The 24,971-nt window shown below is 36.5% G+C and overlaps 2 protein-coding genes and 3 long non-coding RNA genes across 5 annotated transcripts in view; all 5 read left to right on the top strand.

The window, feature by feature from the left end:
* Nucleotides 1-24,971, top strand: part of LOC311295372 — a 383,037-nt gene that overhangs the window by 189,866 nt on the left and 168,200 nt on the right. The window lies entirely within an intron of this gene.
* LOC311294795 (uncharacterized protein) lies at nt 6,017-7,515 on the top strand (the record flags this gene model as incomplete). Its single annotated transcript, XM_084415823.1, has 5 exons — nt 6,017-6,122; nt 6,206-6,538; nt 6,681-6,794; nt 7,194-7,258; nt 7,426-7,515. The coding sequence occupies exons 1-5, from the start codon at nt 6,098-6,100 to the stop codon at nt 7,513-7,515; spliced, it is 627 nt and encodes a 208-aa protein (XP_084271949.1). The 5' UTR covers nt 6,017-6,097.
* On the top strand, nt 9,662-10,868 carry LOC311295370. The gene is made up of 2 exons (XR_014628315.1): nt 9,662-9,853; nt 10,071-10,868. It is a non-coding gene; the product is annotated as an uncharacterized lncRNA (long non-coding RNA).
* The window catches only part of LOC311295362 (uncharacterized protein), a 321,297-nt gene continuing 307,582 nt past the window's right edge, over nt 11,257-24,971 (top strand). Inside the window, exon 1 of the mRNA XM_084416708.1 lies at nt 11,257-11,717. Coding sequence (XP_084272834.1) covers nt 11,393-11,717 — 325 coding nt within the window. The 5' untranslated portion in view covers nt 11,257-11,392. The remainder of the gene's footprint in view (nt 11,718-24,971) is intronic.
* Nucleotides 11,780-12,576, top strand: LOC311295374. The gene is made up of 3 exons (XR_014628319.1): nt 11,780-11,964; nt 12,288-12,352; nt 12,538-12,576. It is a non-coding gene; the product is annotated as an uncharacterized lncRNA (long non-coding RNA).

Here is a 24,971-nt window from a genome sequence, read left to right as displayed (position 1 = left end):
TGATGCTTTAGGGGCTGCGTTTACAGATTTATTAAACTCCTTCGGGGTCAAGCAAAACGTAACTGGTCCCACTCATCGTCTTAATCATACGCTAGATTTAATTATATCACATGGAGCCGATCCAACCGATATAGATATTATACCGCAAAGTGATGAAGTCACTGACCATTACATGGTCACTTGCATACTACGTACCGCTGAAATTTGTCATGTTGCGCCGCGTTATCGACCAGGCAGAACAATCCTTCCAACAACTACAGATCATTTCTCAAATAGCTTACCTGATCTGTCTCAGCTGCTCAGTGAACCCAAACAAACAGATGAACTAGAGGAAATGACTAGCACTATGAGCACCATTTTGTCTAGTACATTAGACATCGTTGCACCAATTAGATTAAAAAAGGTTAGAGAGAAAACTAAAGCACCATGGTACAACAGTGTTACGCATGTTCTAAAGAGAGAAACTCGTAATTTAGAGCGTAAATGGAAACAAACTAATTTAGAGGTCTTTAGAATCGCATGGAAAGACAGTATGTCACGTTATAAAAAGGCCCTAAAAGCAGCCAGGGCTGAGCATCTCCGCAAACTAATAGAAAACAACCAAAACAATCCAAGGTTTTTATTTAACACCGTCGCTAGACTAACAAATAAACAGACGTTACCGGAGCAAAATATTCTGTCACAGTGTAGTAGTAATGATTTTATGAATTTCTTCACTGAGAAAATAGAAAGCATCAGAAACACAATTGTAAATGTACAATCTTTAATGGTGTCTTATGATTCAGCCTCAATTATCACCCCGCAAGAACAATTACAGCGCTTTGCAACTATAGGACAGGAAGAGTTAAATAAACTTATCATTGCATCTAAACCAACAACGTGTTTATTAGATCCAATACCAACTAAACTACTGAAACAAGTGTTACCTGTAGTGGAAGAGCCTCTTCTCAATATTATTAACTCGTCTTTATCCTTAGGTCATGTTCCAAGAATATTCAAGTTGGCAGTTATAAAACCTCTTATTAAGAAACCACAATTAGATCATAATAACCTAGCAAATTACAGACCCATTTCAAATCTTCCATTTATGTCTAAAATACTAGAAAAAGTTGTGTCCGCTCAACTGTGCTCTTTCTTGCAAGAAAATGATATCTATGAAAAGTTTCAGTCAGGTTTCAGACCGCACCATAGCACAGAAACTGCGCTCGTTAAAATCACAAATGATTTACTTTTAGCTTCTGACCAAGGCTGTATCTCAATACTAGTTTTACTTGATCTTAGTGCTGCGTTCGATACTATAGATCACACAATACTCTTAGACCGACTACAAAACTACACTGGTGTTCAGGGACAGGCATTAAACTGGTTTAGATCGTACTTATCAGACCGTTACCATTTTGTCTGCGTAAATGGGGAAAAATCGAAGATAACGTCAGTAAACTACGGTGTACCGCAAGGATCTGTGTTAGGCCCTCTGCTATTCTCAATATATATGCTGCCACTTGGTAATATTATAAGAAAACATGGAATTAATTTCCACTGTTATGCTGATGACACTCAATTATATATTTCATCACGACCAGATGAAAACGCTAAATTATCTAAATTAACAGAGTGTGTTAAAGATATAAAATACTGGATGACATGTAATTTTCTGCTATTAAATTCAGATAAAACGGAGGTATTACTTATTAGTCCAAAAAACTGCCCACAAAACCTCTTACAATACAACTTTAATTTAGAAGGGTGTCCTGTTACTTTATCCTCTACAGTAAAAGACCTGGGTGTTATATTAGACCGCAACTTGTCTTTTGAAAATCATATTTCATATGTTACAAGAACAGCCTTTTTCCACCTTAGAAACATTGCTAAGCTACGTAATATGCTATCTGTTTCTGATGCAGAAAAGTTAGTTCATGCATTCATGACCTCGAGACTAGATTACTGTAATGCTTTATTAGCTGGTTGTCCTGCATCCTCAATAAACAAGCTACAGTTAGTCCAAAATGCCGCCGCTAGAGTTCTTACTAGATCAAGAAAATACGATCATATAACACCAATTCTGTCGTCTCTACATTGGTTACCTATAAAGTTCCGTATCAATTACAAAGTATTGCTACTGACCTATAAAGCCCTAAATGGTTTAGCTCCCGTGTATTTAACGGAACTTCTATCGCCCTACAATCCATCGCGCTCTTTAAGATCACTAAATTCGAGGCTTCTGGTCATTCCTAGGATATCTAAGTCCACTACAGGAGGGAGAGCTTTTTCACATTTAGCTCCTAAACTGTGGAATGGCCTTCCTGATATTGTTCGAGGCTCAGACTCGCTGTCCCAGTTTAAAACTAGATTAAAGACGCATCTCTTCAGCCAGGCATTCACATAATACTTACATTTTATACTACAGTTGAGACGACTCGACGCGGGCGATGTTTATGCCCTAAATCAATACATGATTAACTAACTGTATTTCTCTATGTACATTTCTGAAATGCACTTTCTGTAAAGCTGCTTTGAAACAATATGTATTGTGAAAAGCGCTATACAAATAAATTTGAATTGAATTGAATACAAAAGTGATAATTAAATACTGACAAGCACCAATTTTTCGCAAAATTGATTCATGTAAATAAAAAGGCAATGTAGATAAATTAAAAGGCAATACATACACCACAAATGTGATAGGCTTTTTAAAATGTTTATTTTGACAGAATGAGCTATTGACCATGTAAAAATACTGACCAGATGCAGATTCTTAGGTATACAATATGATTTGAAGAACTATTCACAATTACAGGATTGCAACATCCACATCCACATCCACATCCACATAAAAAAAAAGTAATTCAATGGCACTGCAGGTAAGAAAACAGACGTCATGGGCAAAATGTGTACATTACAAACATGTTAGTTTTACATTATTTGACACTGCTATGGCAGCAGGGAAGATAATGGTGCACTATTTGCTTTTGATGCGCTGTCGTGCCGCTTGCGTCCGGTGTAGAGAAGGTGTTATATGATTCTCGGGATCTATGAAGATCATAATTTGTGTGTAACGTGCTACGTGCTACGATTGGTCAGCTCAATGTGGCCGTTATCTGATTGGCTTGAGTAAAAATTTTATTTGCAAATCTCATTTTATTTATTTGTGAGTTTTATACATTTTTGTGAAACTTTTTACATTTATTTGTGGATCTTAATCTATTTATTTGTGAATTTAATACATTTTTGAGAATCTTTATACATTTGTTTGTGAATCTAAAATCTATTTGGAATAATGCAACAATCCTAACCCCATAGACACCGTGTCCTAAGCAGACGCGATGCGATAAGATTCCAGCGACAAATAATTTGTATGTCCACACAAGACTCGAGATGCGTCAAAGTCAATCAAAACTCACAGCAAATCAGAACAGCGTATGGGCGGAGTCTCGCGGCAAGTGCACAGCACCAGAGAGTAATTTGACGGCACTCGCAAGAAAATGGATAAGTAGCTACATAATCAAATTCACAAATATTACACCATTTAAAAATTATTCAAAATGCATGGGCTACTGAGTTACTAAAACAATCTTCAAAGAATACACTTGTTTGTTCACAGTTTGAACGTTCTTGTTTCCATTTGTTTAATTTCAAGATCTGAGGTGAATTATCCATTGTTGTTTTTCCAGCTACAAATCTGGAGCACTAAATGATATTCAAAGTCATATTACACGCTTTTAACATTAAATAAAGCACATAAACAGTACCTGAGATTATCATTGCCAAACTTTGTGATTGATTCAGCTGCGGCGCCATCTCCTGTTAAGATGCGGGAATTCATTCAGTGCACAGTGCATTTTGGGTATTCTCTAGCCTGGTGGTTTTCAACCTGTGGGCCGCCGCCCATTAGGGGGCCTCAGTGATCCTCCAGGAGGGCCGCGACATAACTTAAAATTGATTTAAATATATTAATATTATTCATTAATTTGTATTATTAATACGTTGAATAAAAAAAGATAAATTAAGTTAAAACTCTCTCGTAAGCATTCTGTGATTTTGTCGGAGCAGCCCAAGCCGTTTCTCATCGCGCTGTGTGAAATAGACTGAACAGCGGCTCACAACACCCAACCGCTTCATGAACATAGAATACGCAAACTAGTACATCTCTCAGTTGGATAAAGAGAACCAGTGTCACTAATAAAGTTTTGATGTGGTTCCACTCTCCTGCACAGATCCGCCTAGTGCTTCCCAGTCATCAGCTACGCCTTGGCTCTTGGATCCCTCAGCTTCACTTCAAGCCTCCAAACCCAAGACTCAACCTCGGCCCCCTAACCATCAGGTGTACCTTGCCTTCCCCGGTTCCACCGTTGATCCCTCAGGTTCCTCCCGATCTGCTCTCACACAATTTGGGCCTGCCCCGATCATATCAAACATGTTTGATATTTAGGATTTTAAATCGGGATAAGCAAGACAGTGATTACGTCAGTTCTGTCACAATAGCCAATAAGAAACAAGTCTACAAGGAGACAGAAGTGACGGACATTTTGAAATGGCGACCACGAAACCTGCAGCACGGACTTCGGAGATGGAGGAGTGACTAGCCAGCCGTTAGCACTATTTAACGGTAAAAAAAATTCTAGCATACTACCAGACAGTAATACGGGCAATTCAATTCTTACCTCTAATTCTCGCTGAAGAACTGACAATCCATGTTGACCCTGTCTCCCCAACCATTTCCTTATCCACACTCGTTTAATCTTCCGCTTTTGTTTTTTCTCATGACAAACAATAATTATTGATACAGCAAATTGTCTTGTTACAGTATCCATTTTGTTTACATCCGCTTTTCCGCTTCAGATCTGCTGCGTGAGATCACGTGAGGCGCTTCCTCTGGCATAATAATCTTAATAACATTTTGTAGTGTGTGATGCGCCGCGATTTTCAAATCTTGTAGTGTGTGTATGTTTAATATTTGAGGGAAGAAAATCTGCAAAGATTCTCCTTAAGTGTCCAGATTTCACAATCGGTTAGGATTTTAAAACTCCTGTAGTGTGAGCCAGGCATAATTCAATTAATTTCAATGAACACTGCCAGAAGCTGGTGTCTGGTTATACATCTTGTTTGCAGCAGGTCTTCACAGCAAAAGGATGTTCTACTAATGCTGCCTTCAGGTGCTCTCAGAATTATCGTAAATACTAGTTTTCTAGTTAAAAAAAATTGGACATGAACGCCCTTTCAAGTTAACATTTGAATGCAATGAGCTCGTAATCACAACTTCAGAAGTGGGAAGTACGATATTTCTCATAGCACGTGAAGGCAGCATAAGTACTAAAGATACTTGTCATGAAGGGGTTGAATAATTTTGAAAAATAATAATTAATGTATATAATTCCCATAGTATAATTATACATTTCTTAAAATTATTTATATGATGATTTTTTATATTCACTGTGTCATGAGGATCATGTCTGTGGCTGCATAACGGACCAGTGTGTTTATTTCTCTGGTATCTTCAAAGATAAGATATGAGTGTGAGAGTGGGGCTGACTAGCATTGTTCACAATTAACAAAAATAAGCAAACCACATACTATATTTCATTTAAACAAAATTCTGAGAAAAATTCTTGCATTATAAAAATGTGGAAACTCCACACGTGTTTGTTTTGCCACAAAAAAATCGGAAACAAACAGCCAGACAGACATGCACATTTATTGCTTTGGTTTCATCTGTTCATCAAGATATCGTCAGATGTTTTTCTTTAAGCATGAGTCTTTGCAAGGACATTTTAGTTAATGTAAATATATGTCACCTGGTATGCTGGTAGCAAAAATTAATAAATAAAATTGTATATACTTATATAAAAGTTATGTGTTTTTTTTTGAGGAGCAAATCAAAAGAAACATCTGTATATTCGAATAAAACACACTGGCATATTTACACACACTGTATCTTCTAATGACTTCTTGATTTAAACAACTAAGAATGATCATGTTCTCAGAGAAGGCCAGCTCTGACTTCCCCTCTCGTCTGTGTGGTCGAGGTGTGTGTTTCCTCTCACAGTTCGAGATGTGTGAATGATCACATATAGCAGATATTATTCATCTGGATCAGATAATGAAGATCATACAGCTGCAGATCTGTGAGTTTCTCACGTCACATTTGATTGAGTCAGTTTTCTTTTGATTTTATATCTTAATAAATGTGTTTTTCTTTCTGTCATAGATCTGTTCATGTTGTATCAAGCCACAGAGAGTCTAACAAACATACCAGTAACTTTAGGATCTGATGTGAATATAACCTGTGATCTTGATATAGAGGAGATTTACTGGTACAAACTGAAATTACCGGATCCTCCAGTGTTGATCTTACGCACTTTCAGCAACACATTAGAAGGAGGTGATTATGAAAACAGCAGCTTTATACACAAATACTCAGTGAAAACTAACAGTAGTCTGTTCATCAAAAATATCACCATTGATGAATTAGGAGTTTATTATTGTGTGAAAACTAGTGAACCACTAAAATTCAACAACGGCACCAAAATCTACATCAGCGGTGAGTTATTTTATCATTTCATGTCTTTATAAACCACATGATGGATTCCAGATTGAATATACTGTATGAAGAACTAATACTAGTTTTATTGTTCTGTTAAAGACTGAAACTGAATAAAGATTGAACTACAAACCTTTTACAGACTCAGTCCACAGGAATCAGACAGATGACGCTCCACAACACCAGATACTATGGAGACATATGACCATCATCATATCTGTCCTGCTGAATGTGCTTCTGACCATTGCATTAATAGGTTTGTACTTGTTTTACTACAGTAAAAGTCTCATTGAACTACAAGGTGACAAACTCTAGATCTACTAAATGTAGCCGGTTCACACAGAACGTGTTTTTGTCCGGTCACTTGTTTTTCTATTCGGTTGCGCTACTTTTGCATTGGTTTTATTTTTATTTAAACGCTTACTAAACGTGTTTAACTGCTGCGCTCACGCCTCTTTTGCAGCGTCTAAAACACATGGCGTTCTAAAAATGCCCCCAAAAAAGTTTAACTTTTACATTTTTCTCTCTAGACACTTTTTTCATTCCCCTGGTCTGAATCTCACATTTTTCACAGTAAAACACATTCTCTGTGAATCAGCTCTTGGACTGTTACAATGTGTGAATTCAGTGATATTCATATTCAGTGCTGTTTCAGGAATGGTGAAGAGCTTTATTGATGCAACTGGAAAATCTGCTGATCAAAACTCAAATAATCCACAGGTAAGATCTTCAGTATTAATATATGTTATCTTATTTTGTCCTCTATTATCCTGGAGATTCTTACAGTGCAACTTCAAGCTGCACAAGATTCATTAAATTATCTGAAATGTATATTATGTCTATCATACTGTATATGGCCATTCATATATAATATGGTCCTCTTTCAGTGTGCTGAAGTTGATTTCTTCATGTGCTCCAGTAACACCAGGCCTAGTCAGGAGCAGAGCACTACTGTCTACAGCCAATGTATGATGTGATACACTTTATGAATACAAAGTGTACCTACATATAACATATTTTTTTACAAACTAAAATTTCCTGTTATGTTTTAAATGTGTGGATTTTAATTTGCATTTCCATTTATGAGTTTGCTGCTTTGTATGTAAATATGCAGTGTGTGTATGATAGTAACACTTTTTGCTGGTACTGTTTTAAGTGGAGATCTTGCTTATATATAGTAATATAATCATGTTTTTTCTCTCTCAGCAGTAAAAGTTGTAAACTTCATGGCAAATGAGCTTTCTTGGGGCTGAAGCGGCTTTTTTAATCAGCAAAAAGTTTAGTTATTCATGATATTAAATCACACATCACATAAAACAATTATTTTGAAATCATGACATTTTCTGCTAGTTTATGTTTTATATTTTACATAGATTTGACAAAGCTTGAGGTCAAGTAAACAAATGTCAATAAATTTAAAGATATTTTTGGCATGCATATTAATTGTTTTTAATATTTTTGCACATATTTAAAAACATCTAACTTTTGCACAGTTTTCTTTTTTGTGGTTAACACAAGCATGGTTTCGTGCGAATGAAGTGTTCCACTGGTTTGGTCACTTGATGAACAACACGATCACACAGACTTGCTGCATCAAGTGGTTTAAACTTTAACCAATTGAACGTCATAAAACACCATGGTAACACTTTACAATTATTAATGTTCCATTTATTAACATAGTAATATAGGTTAACTTCAATAGTAAACATGAACTAACAATGAAAAGAAATACTTCTATAGCATTTTATTTTAAATAGCATCAATTTTAATTCATGCTAATTAATTTATTGAAAATTATTGAAATACATTATTAAAAACAAAAGTTGTATCTGTAAATATTGTTTAATGAACCTGAGCTAACATGAACTAACAATGAACAGCTGAATTTGCATTAACTAACATTAACAAAGATTAATAAATTGTATAACAAATATGAGAAATAAGTTTCACACTTCTTGTTAAAAGAGGGCGGACTAGGCAAAAAAAAAAAAAAAAATCAATCCAGATTAATTAAAATACATTCTCACTTGCCTTGAGGATAAATATTGTTAATGGTGGTGAATTAGTGGCTGCTGAGAGCATTGAAATTCAAGAGAGAGAAACCATAAACCTCCTCTAAACTTATGAGTTAATAATCACGGGTTAGAATGATACTACAGTTGAAGAAACCATCATATATGTGTTTGTATGACACTGAAAAAAAAAGAAAATTGGCCTGTTCTCAGTGTCTTGGGTCATTTTGCTGCCAGTGAATTAGAGATAAATATATATTTTTAAAAGACAAGAGATTATATATATATATATATATATATATATATATATATATAGGTCAATGATTGAGTTTTGAACAAACAGACAAAAACGCTAAACGTGTGGCCAGAGCAAACCTGCCTTTAACTTCCTCTTGATTGTGGTTAATCACACTATTCATTTGAAAGCTCTGAGGTAAAGTTACATCTCTACAGTCGTGTGAAAGAAACAAGTGTTTTAACATCATGAAGATTGTGCAGCTTTACCTCTGTGAGTTAATTGTACACTCTAAAAACTGCTGGGTTGTGTTAACCCAATTTTGGGTCAAATATGGTCTCACCCAACGTTGGGTTAAAAATTCAATTTAAAAATGGACAAACCCAGCCGTTGGTTTACATTTTTAATGTAACCAATGCAATTTGTCCATTTTTAAATTGCATTTTTGTCCATTTTTGATTTTGTCCGAAATGCAATTTGTCCATTTTTAAATTGCATTTTTTAACCCAACGTTGGGTGAGACCATATTTGACCCAAAATTGGGTTAACACAACCCAGCAGTTTTTAGAGTGTACTTAATGAATATTTTATTGTTCTTTGTAAGTTGATAAGTTGGAGGCTCTGTCATCTTGCCATGTTCATACAAAGAAGGAAAGCTAAAGACAGAGGAAATTAATGTGTTATGACAGTGGTTCTCAATTCCAGTCCTCGTGACCCACTGCTCTGCACATTTTGTATGTCTCCCTTATTTAACACACCTGAACCAGATCATCAGCTCATTAGGAGAGACTCCATGAACTGAACTGAGTGTGTCAGATAAGAGAGACATACAAAATGTGCAGAGCAGCGGGTCCTGAGGACTGGAGTTGAGAACCACTGGTTTATGATATTGAAAAAGGCATTGCCTCAACATAAATACCGGATACAATGTTTAAAGATCGGATAAAAAGTTTTCCCTCAGAGTATGCGGATGGAAACTTCTCTCTCAGACTGTCCGATCTGCAGGACAGTTCTCATGTGATATCCCAAATGCGAAAAAGGAACACAAACTAAAACTTCTAGTCAGAGGTACGTGGAAACTGTTATTACTCCCATAGGTAGTTTGAGTCATTTGATAAAAGGATGTGTAATGCCTCAACAAATATATTTTTAGCTTTAAGCTTTAGTAATTATTTTGTCATTAATTATCATCCAGCATGTGCATTGTATTTTTAGTCAGTTACTGTCTCAATAGTAATATGTTTTCATATTTATTTATTTTTTATTTATTTTTTTTGTCTAACAGCCATGACTACTACAGTGCCTACTACAGTGCCTACTCCAAAACCAACAGTGAATACAAGAAGCTCTTCCATGAGAGCACAGCCAGAAGGGATTGTAACTTTCCTGTTGCTGTTTTGTATTTTGCACTATATCAGAGTAATTTGCTAGACTGCTGTATTGCTGTAGTGCCTTTCTTTAATGTATAGTTACAATCGTTTGTACCTGGACCCAAAATGTTCTGACTGCTGTATGAAACTGTGGCCAAAATGATTATTGCATATAGATGTTTGATAGTGTTTTATTTTTATTTATTTGAAGTTTGAACCATATTTTAAGTCAGTATGGATACTGTTAGCAGAACAGGTCATCTTGACTTTATTGGAAAGGGTCTGTTAACATGGGGAAATGAAGCACACTGCACTGAGAGTGCACACAAGGGCAGTTAATGTAGTTAGAAGGGACTTAACATATTTGCTAGCTGTACACTTTTGAATTTCTGTTAATGTTTTTAGATCATCAGTATACAATTATTTTCACACATGAGTCAGAAATAGTTTTAAGAAGCTGACAGACAAGTTAAGTAAACTCATGATATGTGTTACCATGTTGATAGCCGTCAAGCTTTGTCCAGGTTTTATTTTTTCTACATTATTTTCTGGTGTGTTTGTTTTTGTTACAGCCTGATTAACTATGAAAAGAACAGCGACATAAATATATACTCACAGTAGTACAAGTATACTTATAACCTGCTGGTTATGTCCTTCATTTGCAAGCTTGATTGAATAAAAATGTCTGCTAAATTAATAAATGTATATTTACAGTTTTGTAAAACTTTCAAAAGTATGCAGATTTTTTTTAATAGTTTGTAATAATAGAGCTCAGATAAATGAAGCCTAAATAATGTGATTGTGCAGCATTCTGGGGTAAACAATCAGAAGTTTTGGGTGTAGTGGATTGGGACACGCAAGAGCGTGTGGGGAATAACGTCTTTGATTCACTATATGAACAACACATACTGTGTATCCTTATTACTCCATAAGAATGACATGTACAGTAATCTTAGAATTGTGCAAAGTGTTGTTTAATTAATATATCCTGGTGAAAGTTGCATCACTATTTTATTTTAAATCAAATGAAAATTCCCAAATGGAAAATGTGTATTTTCAGTTATGTAAATTACAACAAATACATGAATAATCCCTGACTTACATTACACATAACTATTACTTCAACATGATGTTGATTTAACAAAAATGTAAGAATTATCGTGCTCTCAGAGAAGCCCAGCTCTGACTTCCCCTCTCGCTGTGTGGTCGAGGTTTTCTTTCTGTCATAGATCTGTTCATGTTGTATCAAGCCACAGAGAGTCTAACAAACACACCAGTAACTTTAGGATCTGATGTGATTATAACCTGTGATCTTGATATAGAGGAGATTTACTGGTACAAACTGAAATTACCGGATCCTCCAGTGTTGATCTTAAGCACTTACAGCAGCACATATGAAGGAGGACTATATGAAAACAGCACCGTTGAACACAAATACTCAGTGAAAACTAACAGTCGTCTGTTCATCAGAAATATCACCATTGATGAATTAGGAGTTTATTATTGTGTGAAAACTAGTGAACCACTAAAATTCAACAACGGCACCAAAATCTACATCAGCGGTGAGTTATTTTATCATTTCATGTCTTTATAAACCACATGATGGATTCCAGATTGAATGAAGAACTAATAATAGTTTTATTGTTCTGTTAAAGACTGAAACTGAATAAAGATTGAACTACAAACCTTTTACAGACTCCGTCCACAGGAATCAGACAGATGACGCTCCACAACACCAGATACTATGGAGAAATCTGACCATCATCATATCTGTCCTGCTGAATGTGCTTCTGACCATTGCATTAATAGGTTTGCACTTGTTTTACTACAGTTAAAGTCTCATTTTACTAGTACAAGGTGACAAACTCTAGATCTACAAAATGTAGCCGGTTCACACAGAACGTGTTTTTGTCCGGTCACTTGTTTTTCTATTCGGTTGCGCTACTTTTGCATTGTTTTTATTTTTGTTTAAACGCTTACTAAACATGTTTAACTGCTGCGCTCGCGCCTCTTTTTTCATTCCCCTGGTCTGAATCTCACATGTTTCACAGTAAAACACACTCTCTGTGAATCAGCTCTTGCACTGTTACAATGTGTGAATTCAGTGATATTCATATTCAGTGCTGTTTCAGGTATGGTGAAGAGCTTTATTAATGCAACTGGAAAATCTGCGGCTCAAAACTCAAATAATCCACAGGTAAGATCTTCAATATTAATATATGTTATCTTATTTTGTCTTCTATTATCCTGGAGATTCTTACAGTGCAACTTCAAGCTGCTCAAGATTCATTAAATGATCTGAAATGTTTATGATCAGCTGACTGTACATTATGTCTATCATACTGTATATGGCCATTCAGATATAATATGGTCCTCTTTCAGTGTGCTGAAGTTGATTTCTTCATGTGCTCCAGTAACACCAGGCCTAGTCAGGAGCAGAGCACTACTGTCTACAGCCAATGTATGATGTGATACACTTTATGAATACAAAGTGTACTTACATATGCTTTTTTTTTTCTACAAACTAAAATTGACTGTTATTATGTTTTAAATGTGTGGATTTTAATTTCCATTTCCATTTATGAGTTTGCTGCTTTGTATGTAAATATGCAGTGTGTGTATGATAGTAACACTTTTTGCTTGTACTGTTTTAAGTGGAGATCTTGCTAATATATAGTAATATAATCATTTTTTTTTCTCTCTCTATTATAAGTGCGCTGACATGCTCAGCAGTAAAAGTTGTAAACCACATGGATGATGAGCTTTCTTGGGGCTAAAACAGCTTTTTTAATCAGCAAAAAGTTTAGTTATTCATGATATTAAATCACACATCACATAAAAAAATTATTTTGAAATCATGACATTTTCTGCTAGTTTATGTTTTATATTTTACATAGATTTGACAAAGCTTGAGGTCAAGTAAACAAATGTCAATAAATTTAAAGATATTTTTGGCATGCATATTCATTGTTTTTAATATTTTTGCACATATTTAAAAACATCTAACTTTTGCACAGTTTTCTTTTTTGTGGTTAACACAAGCATGGTTTCGTGCAAATGAAGTGTTCCACTGGTTTGGTCACTTGATGAACAACACGATCACACACACTTGCTGCATCAAGTGGTTTAAACTTTAACCAAGTGAGCGTCATAAAACACCATGGTAACACTTTACAATTATTTATGTTCCATTTATTAACATAATAATATAGGTTAACTTCAATAGTAAACATGAACTAACAATGAAAATAAATACTTCTACAGCATTTATTCATTTTAATTCATGCTAATTACATTTTTATTGAAAATTATTGAAATACATTATTAAAAACAAAAGTTGTATCTGTAAATATTGTTTAATGAACCTGAGCTAACATGAACTAACAATGAACAGCTGAATTTGCATTAACTAACATTAACAAAGATTAATAAATAAAAATAAAAAAAATATGAGAAATAAGTTTCACACTTCTTTTCTTATTAAAAGTACTAGGCAAAAAAAAAAAAAAAATCCAGATTAATTCAAATACATTCTCACTTGCCTTGAGGATAAATATTGTTAATGGTGGTGAATTAGTGGCTGCTGAGAGCATTGAAATTCAAGAGAGAGAAACCATAAACCTCATCTAAACTTATGAGTTAATAATCACGGGTTAGAATGATACTACAGTTGAAGAAACCATCATATATGTGTTTGTATGACACCGAAGAAAGAAAACTGGGCTGTTCTCAGTGTCTTGGGTCATTTTGCTGCCAGTGAATTAGAGATAAATATATATTTTGAAAAAACAAGAGATTATATAGATATATATATATAGGTCAATGATTGAGTTTTGAACAAACAGACAAAAACGCTAAACGTGTGGCCAGAGCAAACCTGCCTTTAACTTCCTCTTGATTGTGGTTAATCACACTATTCATTTGAAAGCTCTGAGGTAAAGTTACATCTCTACAGTCGTGTGAAAGAAACAAGTGTTTTAACATCATGAAGATTGTGCAGCTTTACCTCTGTGAGTTAATTGTACTTTATGAATATTTTATTGTTCTTTGTAAGTTGATAATGTTTAATGACACAATAATCCATATTTAGTGTGTCTGTTGTGTATATTTCACAGATCTGCTCATATGGTGTGAAGCTGCAGAGACTTTAACTGATCAACTAACAGATTTGGGTCAAAATGTGACTATAAACTGTGATTTTGTAAAGGAGGTTAACTGGTTATTACTGAAACTTCCAGATTCTCCGGTTTTGATATTACGCACATTCTCATCTGCAGCTCCTCATTACTACAATAATAGATTTAGACAAAAATATTCAGTGCAAAGAAAAACTCATCTATTCATAAATAATGTCACTATTGATGATTTAGGACTTTATTACTGTGTGACCAGAGATGCTCCTCCTGAATACAGCGACGGCTCCAGACTACACATCACCGGTGAGTGAACATTCAGTGATCATATTGATGTCATACAATGAATTAGTATACAATGCATCCTTTTTAGACTGTTATGTAAAGTAACTAAACATTTCAATGGATGCACAGTCCTGAATATATTATATATTATACAGAACCGACTGCAGAGATCCAGAATCATACAGTGGTGAAGAACATCGAGAATAATCAGACACATTGGCAGATTATTATCTTCATATCTGCTTTCATAAATGGTCTTCTGATCATTGTGATCATAGGTGAGCTCTTTGGTGAAATTATATGTGTATGGCTCCAAACGTGGACATTGTGCTCTTGAATTCTCACTATAACATCAGTATGCTATTCAAAAAAAAATATTTTAACAGCTCTTGCAGTTACAGCTCTTTATAGTGACTACAATTATTACAGAAAGAACAAAACCATGAAATGTGGGTGAATAAATCATGTTTTTGTCTGAAATACTAATTTAATGATAAATCTGAATTCACTTTGTCACTTTTAAGGACTGTTAAAGGTGTTTGTTCATGCAAGAAATGGAGACGACTTGAAACAATTTCAAGACGCAGACCTACAAAATCTTCAAGATATGGATTTCGAACAACCTCAAGACTCAACACAAACACTGATATGCTACATGAAAATATAATGTAAAACAATATGTCTTTCTCTTTGTTAAAGTATAAAGCTTATAAATATGGTTGATATCAATGTATGTGCTGTTTAGGGGCAAGTCAGTATAAAAAACATAATACCCAATTATGCATGAGATTTTCATTTTCATAATATGTACTAGAATCAGAAATATGTGACCAGAAATAATGTTTTCATGTTTCCTGCTGGCTTTGTTCTATGCTTTTGTAATTTGTTTATTTCTGTTGAAACAAACATAAAAAAAAGTCACAGCACAAAGGAAATGCCTCCTGACCACAAGAGAGCAGTGTTGAGCAAGAAAACCATGATTTCAAAAAAAACATTTGCTGACAATAAATTAAAAACATTGACTATAGTGACTAAATTGGCTATAAATGTACAAATGAAAACCAATTTGCATTTCTGTTGTGTTGTAAACCTTTGTTTGTCCACTGAGTGTGCTTTAAAACACAAGGTTCTGTGCACGGACTAAATCTTAGGATGTGGATTTTGTCTATTTGCTAAATTTAGGTCATATTAAAACGTATTTCACGAGTTCCTTTGCCCATATAATCTTTAAGCTAATAAGGTTAAGCATATTTTGCCTGCTGTCTGCAGAGGAAGCAGCTTCAGCTTGAGCTTAGATATTCCCCCCAGTGGGACTACTAATGCTTGGATGATGAGTATGGTAGCAAGATGCCTAAATTATGTTGGTGGAGTTGGGGAGGTGTAGGGATACAAAAACAGCTGATGCCAGAACAAGGTGAGCGGCTGCTTATATGATCCAGCAGTTAACTGAAAGATTAGATGGGTTCACTCCTCCCGAAATTACGTTGTGAACTTCACTTAGAGACCTTTATAATGCGTTCATCATTTATTTCACTGTGTTGTACATGTCTTTTATGTATAGGTTTATTATCAGTAAAATCACTGTTCTTAAGAGGCAAACTTGTGTAGCCCCGTCCCTTTTCAGAGTTGCACTCGATGTGTCTTCCTTTCCACAGCATGAAAGTAAGATCTTATGGATTTTTGATGGAAATCTTCCCGGTCTACTGACATTTGTTATGACATCTGCTTAAAACATTACAATGCTCATGATAAGTTTAATTAACTAAATCCCCTTCACCAGCTTATTACTGTTCCACAGCGATGCCATAGAAATACACAGAGCTACCACAAAAACTGAAGTTCAAACACAAAATTCAAAAGCTTGTTTCTCTGGCACATAATGTCTAGTCTATGACTATATGAAACTGAACAAACATGAATCTCTGTTGGCAGGCTCAGCTGGAAAATTAGCCTGTTTAATCCCAAGGGTTTGTTAATTTTTATTATTTAGTTATTTTTTTTCCTTGTAGTCCACTCGAGGTCCACAAATGTTTTTTTCCCCCTCTTTTTCTCTTTTTTCCTCCCACTTTTAAAAAACTTTTTAATGTCTATTGTCCACTCTGAATTTACCATGTGACATCTTTCAAAATGTTCAAGTTTTTGAAATCGCAAATATCCTTCTTTCCCTCCCACCAAGAATTTTTACTGTTGTTGACCACCAGAGGACAGCAATGGCCCACAGTAAAACACTTAAAGGCACATGTTCACAAGTCCCTGAAGGCATATCCAAGTCAAGTCTCAATTCCTTGGTCTGTTTTTAGTAATAGTTCTTTCAGCTAGTTATTGTAATTAAACGTGTTTTGAAATATCTACACTGATTTATACTTAAATGTCTAATAAAACACACAAAGTATTACTTAAATCATTATTTTTTTTATTTTTTTTCACGATAGGAACGGTCACCACAAGAAAAAATGTGCTGTGTATTTTAAGCTATTTGAGTTGCTGTAGTTTGCTGTTGTTCTCAAGCAGTAATGGGTAATGTAGTCTTTCAGTGAGACCCGCCGGTAACAAAACCTGTGTATAAACAAGTGTTACAGTAAACAACACAAAAAACCTGTGCAACACCACAGCTCCCCTTTGGATTTATTGATTGCTTTTCAAATTAAATTACTTGAATATTATCACAAGGTAAGACTTGAATATATTGTTATTGTTTGTTGTTCATTTATATAACAGCACTTTTCCAATGGGGGAATACGCATGCCTTCAGATGTGTTACGTGTAATATAATAACACTGGCTTGGTGTGTCTGCTGCAGCACATGTTGATAGGGAATGAATGAATAAAAAATGAATAATTAAATGTTGCATTTCATGCTGTAATGTGGGGTGTAGTAAAGAGAGAATGTAATCGGAAATGCCGTACCAAAATGGCTTATGTTTTTCTCGAGTCTCTGTCTTCAAGTTCAAGTCAAGTCTCAAGTCAGTTGTTCACGAGTCCAAGTCGCAAGTAATTTTTTTGCATCTTAAGTGCGATTTGAGTCCAAGTCGCAGACTCGAGTTTACATCTCTGCCCAGCATAGAAAACAGGAACGGCCACTTCGGCCATGACAGGGTAGTGCTCGGGCTGGAGCCGACACTGGACTGTACTCAGGGGCTTGAACAGATTCTGGATTGGACTCATGAACTGGAGCGAACTCTGGTGCAAGGATGGCTAGAGTTAGGGTGACCATATTTTAGTTTTCAGAAAACAGGACGGGGGCGTGGTTGATGGACGGGGGCGTGGTCTGGGAGGCGTGGTTAAGGGGTTGGGGGCGTGGTTGGGGTGAATGCATAAAAAAATACTTGACAAATGAATTCACAACCTTGCAACTATGTTATTGTACTTTAATACATAAAGTAATACATCCTTTCCATTCAATGTTTGGACCGAAACAATAGAATAGGCCTACTATTAAAAAAAAAGTTTAGCTTTTAACACCTTTTACATGACACTATTTCTTTTCATGGTCATAGGTTAAAAATCTACCACTAAAATAAAAAATCTACTACACTATTTCAGTATAAAAAAAAAAAAAAAAAAAATTACAATCCTCCTGATGTTCTCTTGTAGCCTATAATTTCTTTATGTGGGCTTCTAGATCGCTAGCACCTTTATTTGACACTGACACGTACGTGCCAGCTTTGCAGTTCAAGCATTCTGCTTTACACGGATCCCGACCGAAACGAAACCACGGGAATTTTCTCTGTAAATCATCTGCGAATTTACATTTGGGCTTTTTTTTTAACGCTGTTAGCTACTTACATATAAACTGAGGCGTCGACCGTCGAGTCCTGGTCAAGTCACGCTGCTAAAATTGAAATTACGTAAAGTCCACCTACTTTGATTTGATTGGTCATTTCAAATATTCTGATATTGACGAGCAGTGTGACAGACCAATGAGGCTGAGGTGAACAGTGAACACACACACACACACACACACACACACACACACACACAGGCCTCTGTATTGAGTCTGACGTGCGCTCTGCTTGCCGCTGCGAATTGAATTTGAGGAACGCGCTGATTATAAGCCGAAGTCGGTTTCGTGTGCAAAGGCAAGCATGTATTTAAAGTACACGCTTAATGGCCCAATGAAAAATAATGAAAACCAGGACATTTTCACCACTTTACAAAAAACAGACAGGACGGCCAGGACAGGACGTGAAAACAGGACATGTCCTGGGAAAACAGGACGGTTGGTCACCCTAGTAGAGTGGACTGGGGAGGAAGGACTGAGTGAAATTATCTTCTTCTACAACCTCGACAACGGTGATGGAAATATCACTTAGCCACAGCACAATCACTTCAGCTCTCAAGGGAACAAGTGGTAGCTGATGCTGGTATCTGGTGATAAAGATGGTCATCTAATCCACACCAAAACATGATCTTCATGGTATCATCATTCCATGGAAGAAGGTTGGAGAGCTCAAGAGATGTTTCAATGTAGGGGAGAGCCGGGACGATTGAAACGCTGGACGGATGAAACACTGAGATTTCCTTGAAAACCACTCACATCATGTACGTCAAATTTCGTCAGCACATACAGCACACAATGCCTACCATACCCGCGAAAATATTTCTTCTTTACATTAAGCCGTTTTGGAGTTAAAGCCGCAAAGCTGTTTTTGAGTGCTGTAAGTGAATTCTTTAGTGCGGTACTTTTTTTGGACTGACAACTTGTATTTATTGTTTTATGTGCCATTGTAATGATAATACAGCAGGTGTATTAGTACTGCAACAAACCCTTAAGTGGGCAGTATCAGAGTTTTTTAGTTTAAAGGCAAAAGAGGTTTAACTGACAGGAGGCGCTGTCGGGACGGTTGAAACAAGGGTTTAAACCGTCCCGACCGCGCATCCTGCACGTTAAACCTGGTCATAGCCTATACTGTTCATAGATTCATATACTGTTTCTAGACTTGTGTTTCTTTTAATGCAAATTCATTTTCAATTAGCAACACATGTTATGTCTTTAATAATCATCAGTTGTCCAATCTTCAATCCTCAATAAATTTCATTTATCGTCTTCTGGTTGACCTCGTTTTTTCATAATAACAGGCTATTCAACTTGCAAACACTCAATATGACTCAAGGAAGAAATGTAAGAAAATTAATTGTAAACTGATTTGTCTGTCTTCGTCAAAATAGCCCATTAGAAAGATTACAAAATGCGCATAGGCTTATCGCCTATTGTTTATTGGGCGACAGAACAAAAATGGTTAATATGAACCTTTAAATTAAAATAAATTACAAAATATGTTTGTAACAATATGTACATAAGTTACTTGTCAGGTATTGTTAACAAAAACAAGCATTAGATGAATAGTTGCCGTTTAAACTGTTATGTTTCATCCGTCCCACCCCTGTGAGCGGGACGATTGAAACAAAGCACAACTACCGTTCAAAGTCAAATTTTACTTTATATATTTGTACCGAATAACACATGATACTAAGAGAACACATATGTGAGTTGTTGATCACAAAAAAATAAACAATCTATCTGTAACCTTATCTTAGAAAACGACATTAATCTGAAAAGTGTTTCAACTGTCCCGGCTCTCCCCTACACCTTGATTGGACGACCATCTTGAAAAATGGATAAGAGCTTATTCACTGGATAACATGAAAGGAGGTCCATGGTGGGTGTTGTCTGTTGCGGTCTGGTCTTCTGTCATGAAACAGGAGAGGAGACACAGAGGTTAACGTAACAGTGCTTGTACTGTTCTCCTTGCATGTACAAATGCAATTTAACAGCCAGCCAAACTCCATCCATAAAGTACAGATGAGTCAGGATTCATCTTAGTTTTTGCCGTTTAATAAGATGCCAGGTACATATGAATTAGGAGTAAAACTGTAAATAACAGCAAAATAAACAATAATCAGAACAATAATACAATGACTAAAGACCATTCATGTAGTTCTGAAACTCTTATCTGAAAATACCCAAATGAATCAGTATAATCAATTTACTTAAATGAAATTATCGGAATAGCAAAAATACAGATATTGACTCATATAGTGAAGTTATCACATCAAAGTAGAATGGAATCAACACATTGAATGCTATATCAAAGAAAGGCTAGGCTAATAGCTAAAGGCTATCACAAAATAACTTTAATTCAAAGCTTCAAATAAATCTATCACAAATATATGCAAATATATATCATCAAATATTATGTAAAGAAGAATTAACTTACAGATGATGCTTTTACAAACGCAAAACAAAGGATGGCATCCAAAGATCGAGGAGAATCTGACTGCATGAAATGTGATCACTTATTTTTCTAGAGAACTACCACAGGGGGGCGCCATAACTAAATCAACTATATAAAACAATACAAGAGCCATTCAAACTAGAAGCAGAACAGTGCTTTATTTAAAGGTGTGTAGTGATCTGGAAGATCTTCAAAGAGGTGAGTGATGAGCACAAGCAGTCCAAATGACAGTCACATTTAGCTGACGAGTGTCTTTAATCATGCAGGGTAGCCTAGTGATGGGACCTTTGATACCGGGGCTCCAATGCTCCAGTGCGGTTTTCAAAGCACTATTGTATCACACACTAGACTTGGTAAACACAGCCCGATCTGCCGATGATTTGATTTCGCCCTGAAGCTCAGGCTGGAAACCTGTACATTTTTCTATCCTGCTTCCGTTACAAATCTGTGGGTGTCACGAACACGACATTTCCCATCATCCTCCCTGGCCCTCACTTGCATGCTCTTCTTCTGTTCATTGTTCAGTTGTTTCTGGTTAGTTTCCATGGTTGGTGTCATTGAGTTCATTTGCCCCAGCTGTGTCTCATTTCCCTGATCTGTTCTCTGTGTATTTAAGCCCTCTGTTTCTCCCTGTTCCTGGTCCTGTATCTTTTACTTTAAGTTGATGTATGGTTATAGGTCCCCGGCCACAGTGGCCAGGCCGGACGTCCACGGAAAGGCCACGAAGGCCAATCCGCTATGGCCGCCTGAAGGGTCGTCTCCGCCCTGGACGCCTGCACAGCCTGCTCTGCCCTGGTCTCCCGAGCTGCCGGCACCGCCCTGGAGTTTACATACCCTGCTCACCCTCCGGATTAAGACTCCAGCATGTTAAGATGTCGCTCCCCCGTTCTCTTCTTCCCATCTCCTGTAATGGGGCAGATCGTGTTCCAAGTTCCAAGTGTGATATGATTGTTAGACACTGATTGCACACTCTATCTGATTTACCCGTCTCGCACAACCGTCAATCCAATTCCCTTTAACCTCTCGACGATGCTCAATGGCTTCTTTAGTTTAGCAAACAAATCACTCGAATGGGTGTAAATACCACTCACTTTCATGTTGTTTTTTGCACAACCTGCAAAAATCGCTCGATGCCATTGTTGCTTCTGCAAACCTCTGATCAATGCTACAAACCAACACGTTTGTTGACACGTTTCCTGCCTGGAGTTTTCGCGTCGCTCTGCAAAGTACTTCACCCGGATCATTGGTCTGATTGGTTGAAGGACTATCCAATTGCGTACAGAGTCATTTGAACTATGCCCGTTGATCACGCCTCTTGTGCAGTAGAAAACACAGAGCAGACTCCCCAGACTAATGTTCAATCTTAAAAGATTGAGCTTGGTCTGGTGATAGCCAGACTAATCACACACTGTACCAATGCTTGTATCGAAATGACAATACCACGTGAATGATGACGTTTGAAGCTTCAAACGTCATGAAGTATCCGAAGGTTGGAACAGCTGTTTGAAAAAATTGACACTAACATAAAAAAAAAAAAAAAAAACATAACACCCAAAATATTTGTTTAACTACTCACGTCAATTACTAATTATGATCACATACTTGTATATGTTATATTATTGATCGATTTGTGAATCCTTTGATCAGGCAACACGTGACACAAGTTGTGGTCTCTTTGCCACAAATGAATGTAGATGAGATTAGATCATTAAATAGAACTGTATTGATCCCAGATTGATTACAGTCTTGTGTCCCAGAATTCCGTAGCTTTGTTTGGTCACATGCTTCTTATGCTCTGTGGTGATTTGGTGGAGAAAACAAGTCTTACCACCAGATGTCGCTAATGCACACTGTGTTAAAAGCTTTGAGAAAATAAATCGTTTTTTGGCACAATTTGATGAAAGCCTCAAATGCGTCAGAAAGCCTCGGTTGCCCTTCACTAGGGTAGCTGACAATCACAATGAAGATAAGTGGTTCAATGTAACGAGTCTCTGTAGAAGGACGATAAAGGTAGGCAGATACAGTTTAGTACTATCAAGTAGAGATGGACTGGATCCTAGTCGTAAACAAGACTAGACAGTGTGTGTGTGTGTGTGTGTGTGTGTGTGTGTGTAGTGTCCTTATGTCTGGTGATGGTGATGGTGGTGGCTGAAGAAAGTGTACGTGAAAGGGCACGTACGATAATGCCAGCTGGCATCGTCTCCTCTGGCATAGTCTTGCGTTTCAAAATCACATATGGGGGAGTTTGGTCCCGTCAGCGAGACACGCCAACATTACAGTGATTCGGTTTTTTTCATTTCCAGTAGATCGCACAATAACTGATTTGTCCCCTTTCTTGGCAATAGTGACAGATGTTGGCATGTCAAAAAACACTGATCCAGGGATTATGAGTGAGTTTTCCTTAGTTTAAGCACATATCGCTGAAAAGACAGCAACTTCTCCTCGAAGTCTGAGGCCAGACGTGTTCTACGACGCAGTGTCAGCCCTTTGCGCCGCATCATTCGTGTACACCACCCAGGGCTAGCTTTGAATTCATTTGTCGGTATGTTCAGCTCCTTGGCTATCTCCAGAGCCCTCAGCCGAATGATTTCTATTGTGATTGGCATCGCATCCCGATTTTTTTCTATCACATATTCATAGATTATATCATCAAGTTCTGCAAACTTGCCACTTTGAGGTCCACGGAAAGCTTTCCTTCGGCTGTTGGTATTTTTTAGTCGTTCTTTTTGTGCTCGCCACCTCCGAACGTTGCATTCTGCGACTCCAAATTTTTTGCCAGCTTTGCAATTATTAGATGATTCCGCCTCATTCACGACCATCAGTTTAAAGTTGGTGTCATAACTGTTTCGAACGTGTTGGTTTATTTGACCAACTTTTGAAGCTCTTTTCTCAAGATGATCTCTTGGAGGACCATGGCGGCACTTTACCTTTTTATTTAATTCATAACACTGTCACTAATTACGTAGCCTATCATGTTGGCGCCCTCTACTGTTTCCCCCTGCTTTCTCCCTTTCCCCGGTTATTTTGTCTATATCGCGATTTTAAGACAAGACAACCCCCCATTTTTCAGCCTATTTTTAGGACAAAAACCTTGTCTTATATTCGGGTATATACGGTAATATCTGAGAACTGAGAATATCCAGCTAATGTTTTCATAGTTTAAATACATTCTCGTAACATTGAGAGGAAACATTCTTAGAACAACCTTGTTGAAATGTCCTTATAATAATAATAATAATAAAAATAATAACAATATTAATAATTCATTTTATTTATAATGCGCTTTTATGAAACCCTGAAGCATTACAGTAAAAATAAAACAAAGACAATAAAACAATTAATTAAGGGCTTTGAATGAAAAAGCTCTTTCCCTCATGGTCTTGAGTTTACATGAAGGCTGATGGAGTAAAAGAGAGTTAGCAGAACGGAGAGAGCGTGATGGAGTAAAATAGCTAATAGGATCACAAAGATAATCTGCTTCCCATGTAGTGCCTTGTAGGTTAAAATTAGAATTAAAAAAAAATAATTCTTGCATTTATGGGAAGCCAGTGCAAGTGTGAAAGCACCGGTGTGATGTGCTCCCGAGCAGAAGTACGAGTACGCACATGAGCAGCATACATTTTGAATGTACTGTAGCCCGCTTAGAGATGTTGCTGGAAGTCCAGAGAACAAGGCATTACAATCTAGCCTAGTTGCAATGAAGGCTTGTATAAGCCAGCCCGATCTCATGAAAGTGCGTATCTATACCACAAATTTTATTTCTCGTGCCATTTATACTTTATGCCGTGTAATATGCACGCACTCCACACCCCTCCAAACCATCTTTGTCCAAAAATGGCAAGAGAAATCAAATCTGTGGTATAGATACGCACTTTCATGAGATCGTGTTGTATAAGCCTTTCTGTGTCGGCAAAAGAGAGAAAAGGTCTTAGTCGTGCAATGCTTCTTATATAGTAAAATGCAATTTTAGTGATATGTTTTATGTGTGCCTCAAATGTTAACTGTAATAATAATGTAATAAAGATAAAATAAGAGACTCTACAACATCTGATTACTGATTTATCAAGCAGCAGCTCAAAGTGTAATGGGGGAAATCTCCCTACTATTCTGATGCACCAGTTTTATTGATGATCCAGAATAAACATTAAACCCAGGATAGAGC

This window comes from Rutilus rutilus (genome assembly GCF_951802725.1).
Source record: "Rutilus rutilus genome assembly, chromosome: 8".
Taxonomy (NCBI): domain Eukaryota; kingdom Metazoa; phylum Chordata; class Actinopteri; order Cypriniformes; family Leuciscidae; genus Rutilus; species Rutilus rutilus.
The sequence above is the reverse complement of the archived record's forward strand: the minus strand, read 5'-3'. Positions and strand labels throughout refer to the sequence as shown.